The sequence below is a fragment of the Lates calcarifer genome, unplaced genomic scaffold (genome assembly GCF_001640805.2).
Source record: "Lates calcarifer isolate ASB-BC8 unplaced genomic scaffold, TLL_Latcal_v3 _unitig_225_quiver_2823, whole genome shotgun sequence".
Taxonomy (NCBI): domain Eukaryota; kingdom Metazoa; phylum Chordata; class Actinopteri; family Centropomidae; genus Lates; species Lates calcarifer.
The window spans coordinates 1-11766 of NW_026116087.1; the positions used below are offsets into that span (position 1 = coordinate 1).

At 40.9% G+C, this 11766-nt stretch overlaps 2 protein-coding genes across 2 annotated transcripts; one reads left to right on the plus strand and one right to left on the minus strand.

Moving 5' to 3' along the window:
* Positions 1-8: 8 nt before the first annotated feature.
* On the plus strand, positions 9-2956 carry LOC108892632 (tripeptidyl-peptidase 1-like; the record flags this gene model as incomplete). Its single annotated transcript, XM_018690296.2, is given in 9 exon segments — positions 9-119; positions 210-306; positions 309-407; positions 589-777; positions 1434-1502; positions 1683-1807; positions 1891-2052; positions 2215-2340; positions 2490-2956. Coding segments are annotated over 9 exon segments (1119 nt in total), but the record flags the coding sequence as incomplete, so codon positions are not given.
* A 1488-nt stretch (positions 2957-4444) lies between these two features.
* Positions 4445-7875, minus strand: LOC108892633 (transcriptional repressor protein YY1-like). Its single transcript, XM_018690297.2, is given in 6 exon segments — positions 4445-5311; positions 5473-5631; positions 5751-5811; positions 6116-6266; positions 7241-7317; positions 7319-7875. Coding segments are annotated over 6 exon segments (1053 nt in total). The 5' UTR covers positions 7741-7875; the 3' UTR covers positions 4445-5128.
* Positions 7876-11766: the final 3891 nt, after the last annotated feature.

Consider the following 11766-nt stretch of genomic DNA (forward strand, 5'->3'; position numbering starts at 1 on the left):
AAAAGTCGTCTAAGGAAGGGATACACCTGGGAGTGACTCCTGTCATCCTGAGGACCCGCTACAACCTGACAGCAGCTGATGTGGGAACAGCTCAGAACAACAGCCAGGCCGTAGCTCAGGTATGACCCTCTGTAAAACCTGTAAAGCATGTAAACGTGAGTTCAGACACTTTACACTTCCTCACTTTACTTACCTGTTTTCTCTGTTAGTTCTTGGAGCAGTACTATCACCCGGCAGACCTGGCTGAGTTCATGAGCCTGTTTGGCGGGAGCTTCCAGCATCTGTCTCAGGTGGATCGAGTTGTGGGCACCAGGGAGGAGGAAAGGCCGGCATTGAGGCCAGTCTGGATATAGAGTACATCATGAGCACAGGGGCAAACGTCTCCACGTGGGTCTTCACCAACCCAGGTTTGTAAGAGAGGAGGAGGCTTTAACTGTAGTAATATAGTACATGTTATTCATATCTTAAATAATTAAAGTGAAATGTCAGAGTTGGTCTTTCTAAAAGTGAGACAGAGAATAAGGAAGAATGCAGCCACCCACATTTTAGCTCTATACAAAAAACACAAACACCCTAATCTCCCTCCAGGCCGTCATGAGTCCCAGGAGCCTTTCCTCCAGTGGATGCTTCTGCTCAGCAACATGTCTGATCTGCCCTGGGTTCACACAATCAGCTACGGTGATGATGAAGACAGCCTGTCCACTGCCTACATGATGCGTATCAACACAGAGTTTATGAAAGCTGGCATCAGGGGAATCTCTTTGCTCTTTGCCTCAGGTCAGTGATAATAATTGAGGGTGCACACAGAGACATTCAAGAACATTCACAAACAACATCTAATCTGTATTACTCCCAACAAAAGATGACTGTCAAGGCTGACAAAGTCTTAGTTTATCTACAGGTCAATCACATTATCTTTGAAGATGTGATGTGATTGAAGATGTGACAGTCACATTTTTGTGTGACATTTTGTCACTTCTACATACAATGAATGTAACCTTTCACTTGGTCTGGTTAAGCTTTTAATCCATTTGGTCAGATCAGCTATAAACTAATTCCTGTTTTCAGTGGCACTCAACACAGAATCACAAGACTTCAACAAATGAGGAACTGTCAGCTGTAATTTTTGTAACGGCCACAGAGAGAGAGCTGAAGATGTTACAAAAGACAGACGACCTTGGTCTTTTTGGTGAAGTGTCAGCTGACTGTGGCTTTGCTTACATCTTATAGTCATCACCTGACTTGAAACATGAGTACACCAGCATTGTTTTAAATGAAACGGCTGTGACGGCACGGTGGCACTGGGAAAACATGTTCGCACATTACCTTTTTTTCATAGCTTACAACAGTGCGCAAAAAGCTCCCAGGTGTTAATAAGAGATGCTGCATGATTGCATCATGTTTTAATCTCTCTGATCTTGTTTCATGTTCAGGTGACAGCGGTGCCGGCTGTAGACATTTAGGAAAAGAACAAAACTCCTTCAGGCCCAGTTTCCCAGCCTCCAAGGTAAATTATCATTTATTCATTTATTATAAGTAAACCTGTGTCTGACCTTCTATGACATAGGACTGTGCCTCTGTATGTGTTATATTAATGATCTCAGAATCTGCAAAGAATTTAGCTTGTAAAATGTTGAGGACAAGCACCAGATATCTAACGCCCTATGCCCTGTTTCTTGTTCCCAGCCCATATGTCACTACAGTAGGAGGAACGTCATTCAAGAACCCATACAAGGTCACGTATGAAGTCACAGATTACATCAGTGGAGGAGGCTTCAGTAATGTCTTCAAGATGCCTGACTACCAGGTAATAATATTATATCATCAGCTCTTTTAATGCTCAGTTATCGCAGACTGTGTCATTAATGTTGTGTGTCTGTGTTCCTGCAGGTCAGTGCAGTGGAGGGGTATCTTAAGACTGTTGCAGCAAAACTTCCTCCTCAGTCGTACTACAATGTCAGCGGCAGGGCGTATCCGGACATGGCTGCCCTGTCTGATAATTACTGGGTGGTCATCAACAGAGTGCCAGTCCCCTGGGTGTCTGGGACCTCGGTAAAGCATATCACACTCGATTACGCTTTTTATTGAGCAGAGAATTGACAGTGTAAGAGATTGAAGGGATACAGCCATAAAAGATTTGCTTCAGAACGAACCAAAAAATATAACAGATTCATTATGCGTCATCACATCACTCCTGTTTTATCGCTCTTCCAGGCATCAACCCCAGTGGTTGGAGGCATGCTGTCTCTGGTCAATGATCATCGGCTGCTGAAGGGCCTACCTACCTTGGGCTTCCTCAACCCTCGCCTTTACAAGCTCAAGGGACAGGCCTTATTTGATGTAAGACAAAGTATCACTTGCAGAGTTAAAGTTTTGTATGAAGAACACAAGAAGATATTTTTTTTTTCAGTTACTTGGATGGAATCCCTTTTGCGACACATTTTGTTGTTGTGGTCTGGTCCCTACATTCTCTGCTTTCTTGTCTCCAGGTGACTGAAAGGTTGTCACCTGGCTGTCTGGACGAGCAGGTTCAGGGGCAAGGTTTCTGTGCTGCACCGTCGTGGGACCCTGTTACTGGCTGGGGGACGCCAAACTACCCTGCACTACTGGCTGCCTTGCTATCTGAGTGAGCACTTCGTGCAGTTCATGGAAGCAGGTACTAAACACACATCTGAACTCTAGACCAGGTGCCTGATGCCAAAGACTGGATAGTGTAATAGAGGGACACCGATGCCTACACTTTAGATTTACACCTCTTTGTTTTTCTTACATGTTCATTTGAGGTCGAAACACTGCATTATTCTAATCTGCAGGAATGTTTTTATCTGTTATCATCACCACCTCCATCACCTTAAAGACACAGCTCCTTTTATCTGTGCTTTTTTTTCCTCCAAAAAGCTTAAAACTGTTGCCTTGAATGTTTTTAGGTCAGGGAGAGTGGTACTTTGGGATTTTCAATGCACACTGCAGTTGCCTGTTTCTGCTGTTCACTGCATTTTAACTGACCCAGATTTCTCAGAGAGTCTCTGAAACAAACACAAAGGCAGATGGGTGTTCATGCTCATCTTTTGCTTTAATTTCATGCCACTAGATACAAAGCGATGAAAGTGTGGATATATTGGTCGCTATGCATAAAACTTTAATAAGTGAACATAAAATTATGCTGAAATACACACCAATCATGTTTTAGATACTTAGGCCTAGTTTAACATGTTTTCTCTACATTAAGACAGAGCTATATGTTAGATGTCAATCGAAAATCTATATATATTGGATGCAATGATTTCACCAGATCATGAGATGACCACAGTGTGAAATCGTGTGTTTTGCCATACTACTCTGCAGGGATGAACTAGGTAGAAATGTCATAATATCATTTAATAACAAATAGATTTGCATGCAGTTTTAAAAATGTCGCTCTTGTATTTGTAATGAAATGGGAACATACTAACAGGACCTTTTTAAAACTTGATTTTACTTTGGTTTTATGCCGTTTGCTTTACGGCTGTGAACTAACCAAATTGCACTGTTAATATGTGGGTTAAAATGATTCAGCAAATCTGCCCACCAGCATTGTTGCACTTGTTCTTTTGTTTTTTAGCCATATAAATCCACAAAACAGAGTTATTTAATGTGAGTGATTGCCCGTGCTGTGTTATTTGTGAATCTAATAAAGCTGGATTTTTACATGGAAATGTCAGAAGATTGCTCAGGATTATCCTGAGTCAGGCGTGAGTTGAATGAAAGCTGTAGTTTTGTACCAGATGCCTGAAGAAAATGTTTTTAAAAATCTCTCTTTAAACAGATGACATTAAAAGGAATCCTTTTAAGTTACAATGCAATTTCTGAAGATCCTTCCAGTTTCTAATGTGTTGTTTTGAGTATCTCACGTCAGAATGAGTTTGCAATGTGTTCAGATCCATTGACGGACTATATTCCAGCTCTAAGATGTCACTTTGAAGCTGCTAATTTCAAGTTTTGAAATGTTTTAAAATTGCGTATATGGAGGATGCTGAAGAATAAAAGAACCAGAATTTGCTTCATTTCCTTGTTCAGTATCTATTGTAGCAAAGTAGAAATGTAAAGCACTTCAACAGACTGCTGTTAGCAACCTCAAATACATGTGACACATTCTGTCAACATCTAGCTGCCAAAGTAAATTGTTCCTAAGCCTCAAGACATCTACCTTTAAAACACTATTTACATTGTCCTACTGAAATTATTTAACAGTTAGGTTAATCTCTAGGACAGATACCATGGGCACATTTGTTTAAAATGCTGTATTTTTGCAGTGTATAAAAACGTATAATTTTATAAAAAATTAGCTCCAGCAGCTCCAGGTTTTGTCTCTAAAAGGCATTGCTACTAAAATAGCTAAATATTATTATTATTAGCATAACATGAATTATAACTGTGACAGGACAAATGACACTTGTATTGGTAGTGCAAGGGGAAAAAACATTTTAATCAGTGATCACTATTGAAAATTACATGGCTATTATCTACATGATTCTGATATTGCGTTGTACAAAATGAAAATATGCAAAGACCACCCAATCTGCCCTTTAAACACACTCACATGAAGGGAAAGGGGGAGGTAAAGCAAACTGTGAAACCTCTTCCAGGAAGAGCTACAGGGACAATCTTACTACATACATTACCACAGAGCTTATGTCAAACAGTGTACAATATGCACACTCGGGGAGAAGTACAAAATTGAAAAGGTGTCATTGCTGAGGACTGATGCAAATTTGCCTTATATTGCAAAAACTTTTTAACTGGTTGTGTTAAGGTATAAATACATTTTTAGGTGCAGATCCATGAATTAATATCTTCACAAGAAGAAACCGTAAATTGTTCCATCCAGGTAGCGCCAAAGTTGGGTAGGAGGCCTGAGGGAGTTGGGGTTCTCACAAGTTCCTTTTTCAAACCCTCCATGTATATATCAAAAAGTTGGAGAAAAGGTCATTTCTCTGTTTAAATCTTTATCTAGTGACGATACAAAGGGGACATCTTTTCTCACAACAAAGCAGGCCATGGGACATTAGTTTGTCTGTCAAGGAGCGGAGATACAGGTCAGATCCTCCAGTGTATGCTCATGTTGTTGTTAGCCTGGTTCAGGGCTGATTTACTGGTTGTTTTTGGCTTTGGCGTGTGTGAGGATGTGAGACTTCAGGTTGGTTGACTGAGCAAATTTTTTGTTGCAGCCGTCGAAGGGGCACACGTATGGGCGGTCTCCAGTGTGAATACGCACATGCGTGCGCAAGTTAAAGTCCAAAGAGAACCGCTTGCCACAGCCCTCAAATGTGCACTGGAGACAAGAAAGGTTGAGTTACCACTGCTGTATTTGCTCACAATAGCAAAGTGTGTATAATTGCTCTTTAGTTTACATTATGTGTGTGTGTGTGTGTGTGTGTGTGTGTATATATATATATATATATAAAATATGTGTATATTTCTAGAGGAACTCACCTGGAAAGGTTTCTCTCCTGTGTGTACGAGTTGATGCCTCTTCAGTTTTGAACTCTCCACGAAAGCTTTGCCACACTCTGCACAGACGTGCACGCGAGGCCCATGGGTATGCAAGTGCTTCCTCATTGCTGAGTTGTCCCTGAACATCTTGGTACATCCCTGAGAGGGAGAGAAACAAGATGAAAACAAGATGGCTTTACTCACTTGGGACTTGTGCACTTGACTGTACCGTTTTAACAGTACTATACATACTGGTGTAATAAACATACTGCACTCACTTTGTGTGGACAGGCTATCGTCCTGGGTGCATCGTCCTCTTTTACTTTTCTTGGCTTCATTCTGCAAAAGAAGTAAAACTGGTCATATTATGCCTGAATTAGAGAAACAAACATTTGTTTACTGAAAAAAATAAACCACTTGGTAAAAACCTGTTTGCATAATGGGCCAGACCACACAGTCATCTGATTTCATATTATGTTCACTGCATTATTTCACACTAAAAAAGCTGAGTTTGCAATGTTGTAGCACGTGCCATTTTTTAGTAAAACAAACTAATTTCTATTTTGAAAACTGCTGTAGGAATACGCTTGAATATGGCTGTCATTTACCTTGGGTAAACGTAATCATCAACATTTCCTCTTACCGTGCAAACTCTGCCAGCTGTTTGGGATCTGACAGGTCAATGCCTGGGATGCCTCCTGGAGGAAGCTTTTTCCCTGTCATGTACTCTGAATAATCTGGAGGTGAGTTTTCTCCTGTGATTTGCTCCTCATGGTCTATGTCCTTCTTGTCATCTGAATAAGGACAGATCGGCATCAGAACATGTGGAACAAACTGATTAAAGGCATTTCAAGCCAAACCTTTGTCACGTGTCACCCAGTAGTCCCTGACACACACTACTAATTCATTACTAATAAAAAAACAGACAAGCTTTTGGCTAGACAGGTCACATTCTTTGATCTTAAAGCTGAATGGTTTCTCAAAAATAACCACCAGTCAGAAACCGTAAACAGTATCTCTATAAACATCTCTAAAAAATTAAATCATCAATAGTGGGAAAAATTACAATTAAAAGGAAAGGGTTAAGCATTTATGTTGAATGTCCTGTCTCCCAGTAAATTACAGGGGTAAGATTCACGCTGCCTTGTTTACAAACCTACCCATTTTTCAAATATCCATAAATATAGGTATAAATATCCAAAACGGACAACAGAAATAAAACGCATAAGTTTATATTAATTTCAAACTGTACAGTGATTTATGTAGCCACCGGGATTTTAAAGATCCCGGTGATCCCGGATTTTAAGAGGAACTACTACGGTTGAACACAGGATCCACTTCGCTTGTAGTTATTGTTGTTAGTTATTGAACTCAAGCGGTGCGTTTAAAGCCTCAGAAGCGTAAAGTATGAGGGGTTCCTGAACGCAACACCGTTACCGTTGAACTGAACTGCGCCACAGCGGCCTAGCGGAGCCAGCTGCACTCGCTCCCACTCTCGCCGCCATCTTCGTCGGCCAAATAAACGCCATTTTTTCGGGCCGCCATACTTTCTAGACCGGGGAAATATGGCGGCGCCCATCGACACATAAAACATGGCTTCCCATAAAAACAAAAACATTTCAAATGAGGTTTAAGTGGCTCAGAGTTGGGAAATAGTTCCCACTTTAGCGGAGGACAAGGCCCCAACTGGGCCCTGTCACACGGCACACACGCTGAGAACAAAGCGAGGGGCCAGCTTGCAGGAATTCACTCAGGACTCTGAACTTACCCGATGCCCACATAGTGACTGAAAACTCCCCCTCCAAAGTCTTTATCTGGACCTGCTTCTGTTCCCATTTTCGGCCCATTTCTCCCCCCGCTCAGATAGCTCTTTTTGCCCGCTTTCTTTCCGCTTCCAGCCTTCTTCATCCGGCCTGTCGACGAGCTTTTCCCAGCAACAGTAACCAGAGTCTGTTCGATATAGTCCTCCTCCACGGCGGGCACTGGAATGAGGATTTGGTCCTCGAAACCGTCATCTGTGTGCAGTTCAGAGTCGTCCTCGCCCACCACCTCTTCTCTTGTTTGCACCAAAATCACCTCCTGGTGCGGGTGAATCGAGTTCGGATCATCCGTGTCAAGAGGCTGTAAGGCGATCATAGGCTGGTGTTCACCGTCGTCCCCAACAACTGTTGTTTCGATTGTCTCTACTTCGATTTCGTGCAGTTCCACTATTTCGGCTGGCATTTCTGACCCGTCCGCTTCTATGTACAGGGTGTCCCCCGATGCCATGCTAAATTTTGTATTTCCTCCTACTTATGTGCTATTTTTTTCTACTCTTGCTTTTCCTCCTGTCTACTCTCAGCCTTCCTCCTCCCTCTCCGACAACAACTCTACTCTACTGTACTCTCGTCGCCACAATGCTCTAGTTACGAAGTCTCGCGTGATTTGGGAAAAACTGTTAAATGGGGAACTCAACCATCACCTGCAGCATAAGCACAGTGAAATAAATGTGAAGGTGTGTGTCATTAATTATTCATGGAAAAAAAGATATTTTCTTATGGTCATATTAATCATTGACTAATGCCTCAAAACAATATGTCTGACAATTCAAGTTAGTGTAAACATTTCAACTTTCGTACTTTAGCAGTACCACGAATATGTAATTGCAAATTTAGGCCGTGTATTATGAAAAGTTTTATTTCTTAATAAAATTTGTTACAGCAATCCATTAATGGTTTGGTCTATAAAAAGAAAAAAAGAAAATGTGCAGTAATAATTCAATAGTCAGGTGCATATTCATATATTTTGGCTAAATAACAATAAAACACATTTTAATAGATTATCTAAACAAAGAATGTGTTAAATGTTAATGCAATTATAACTCCGCGCTCTCTCTCTGTGTGTGTGTACACACCCCCTGCCAATCAGAGGCGGCTGCTAGGCGGCCAAATGGCGTTTTTTCTGCCGTTGTTGGCTTGCCTGTGTCTCATTGGCCCTGACCTTCTGAGAAGAGGGCAGAGAGGCAGTCGGAAAACAGATTTAAACCAACGTTTGAACCGTTGCCTCGGTTTGTTAGTACTGTGAGAAAACTTAATTGACGAAGAAGCCTGGATGCTAAAACAAGCTTGGAAGCTTATTTTTTTGTCGAACACGAGAGAGGCTGGAAGCTGAACACACCTGCGGCGCAAAGGTAAGACTGAAGAGCTAACTAGCTAGCGGCTAGCGCTTCTCTTTTAACGTTTTTATCGCGTGGGTAAGAGTATGTTTCTGTTTCCGTGACTGGTGTCCCAGTCATGAGTCGTGGGTCCCCAACGTGGACGCGTGCAAACCCAAAGAGCTCTTGATATATGTTTAAATACCTGTTGTAGTTGTTTACAGTGACTTTACCGACATCTTGCATCTCTTTGTAATTTTGTGTTCCATCCTGGTCATTGTAACTCATTTTATAGCGGTCTATCATGTCACGCTTTTGATAACTTTTAATGACAACGTTAACAGTACTGACTTTGAGGTCGATATGATTAAATCCCTAGGAGGAGGAGTTCAAATACAATGTCCCCTAATGGCGAAAAATGAGCAATTTGTGTATTAGAGTCAAAATGTCTGACTTCCTGTTGGTTTGAGGTCATGACATCAGGAGACTTTTTTTGTACACCTGGGCATGTTATATATGTCGTGCGAATTTCGTCTGTGTACGCGAACTAAGTCTAATGGGGGATCACTTGAATGTTGCTTTCTCAGGCTTTGTTCTCAGGCCCTAATAATCTGAGCAATTCCAATAGGGCCTTCATACGCTTTCATGCTTGGGCCCTAATAAGAAAAGTACTATGTAATCTGTAATATAAAAGCAATACAAAGTAGTAGTAATACAAAATAGAAGTAAAAATGTCACACTATAGTAAGACATCAAATTCTATTTTATACTTAGTAGTTATTCTGTGTTGGCTTGCACCGGGACCAGAGTAACTTATTTCGTTTCACTTCATGTTCACATATGTTGGAATGACAATAAAGCTCCTTGAATCCTTGAAAAAATGTCGTAGTATAGTATGTGGTCAAAAATGTCAAAAAACGCCACAGTATAGTAAGGCAAAAAATGTCATAGTATAGTAAGGCAAAACAAAGACAGAGTGTCTTCGTACAATGAAGAAGTTCTTTGAGACCAGGACAGAGGCCTCCAGGTAATTTTTAAGCTTTACTTTAAAAAAAATGGTGTAGTAAGGCATCAAAAACCCTCAAAAATGTCATAGTGTAGTGAGGCGTCAAAAATGGTCAAAACAAAGATTCAAAGATTTACTTAACTGATAGTGTTTATTATTGTTGTGCAGTTCACAGTAACATATATCATTGCTTCAGTGGTTAGGTGACAGACACACAATTAATAATAATTTTACTTTTTCCTAAGTATTTGTTGTTGTTGATGAGGAATAGGTAGTAGTGTATTGATAATTTTCCTTCATATGTTTCTCTTTGATCTCCTCCAGGTGTCACCACTTTGTCCGCGACATCGTCCACGATTGCCGAGATGTCATCCACAATCGCAGAGACATGGTCCATGATTGGAGAGACATTGTTGAGGATGAGGGAGACATCGTCCACGATCAGAGACATTGTCCACGATCGCAGAGACCTTGTCAAAGATGAGAGAGGCGTTGTCCGTGATCAGAGACATTGTCCATGCTTCGTAGAGACCTTGCAATAGAATCGGCGGAGACGGGGGTCACCGATTTGACGGCATTGCCCGCGATCAGGGACATTGTCGATGACCACAGAGACACCGTCTATGATCTCAGAGACATCGTCCACGATCACAAAGACACAGTCCATGATCACAGAGACATTGTCCATAATCTCAGAGACACTGTCCGCGATCACAGAGACGTAGTCCACGATCACAGAGAGTCTCCGTACAATGAAGTTCTTTCAGACCAAGACAGAGGCCTCCAGGTAATTCACAAACAGCTTTTCATCAACTGTCCAACACAGAGCGCTGTTTAGTAAGGCATCAGAAAATGTCATAGTACAGTAAGGTGTCAAAAACTCAAAAATGTCATCGTATAGTAAGGCGTCAAAAATCATCAAAAAATCATAGTATAGTAAGACATGAAAAATGGTCAAAAAATGTCATAGTATAGTAAACTGTCACAGGTTGAAATGTAAAATAATGATTCTGTATGTGACGTATGTGGTGGAAGAAATACTCAGACTTTACTGAAGTATAATAAACAACACAAATTAAAATCCTGCATTCAAAGATTTACTTTAACTGATAGTGTTTATTATTGTTGTGCATATATCATATATATCATTGCTTCAGTGATTAGTTGATAGACACACAATTAATAATCATTTTACTTTTTCCCAAGTATTTGTTGTTGATGAGGAATAGGTAGTAGTGTATTGATAATTTTCCTTCATATGTTTCTCTTTGATCTCCTCCAGGTGTCACCACTTTGTCCGCGACATCGTCCACAATCGCAGAGACATGGTCCATGATCGGAGAGACATTGTTGAGGATGAGGGAGACATCGTCCACGATCAGAGACGTTGTCCACGATCGCAGAGACCTTGTCAAAGATGAGAGAGGCGTTGTCCGTGATCAGAGACATTGTCCATGCTTCGTAGAGACCTTGCGATAGAATCGGCGGAGACGGGGGTCACCGATTTGACGGCATTGCCCGCGATCAGGGACATTGTCGATGACCACAGAGACACCGTTTATGATCTCAGAGACATCGTCCACAGATCACAAAGACACAGTCCATGATCGCAGAGACTTTGTCCATAATCTCAGAGACACTGTCCGCGATCACAGAGACGTAGTCCACGATCACAGAGATGTAGTCCAAGATCACAGAGAGTCTTCATACAATGAAGTTCTTTCAGGCCAAGACAGAGGCCTCCAGGTAATTCATAAACAACTTTACATCAACTGTCCAACACAGAGCACTGTTTAGTGATCCATCAAAAGATGTCATAGTATAATAAGGCATGAAAAATTGTCAAAAATGTCATAGTATAGCATGACATTAAAAACCATCCAAATATGTCATAGTATAGTAAGGCATGAAAAACGGTCAAAAATGTCATAGTATACCATATCGTCAAAAACTATTAAATGTTATAAGGCATGAAAATGCCTTCAAAAATGGTCAAAGATGTCATAGTATAGTAAGGCATGAAAAATTGTCAAAAAATGTCATAAGGCATGAAAAATGGTCAAAAAATGTCATAGTATAGTAAGGGGTCAAAAATTTTCAAAAATTGTCATGGTAAAGTAAGGCATGAAAAATGGTCAAAAAATGTCATAGTATA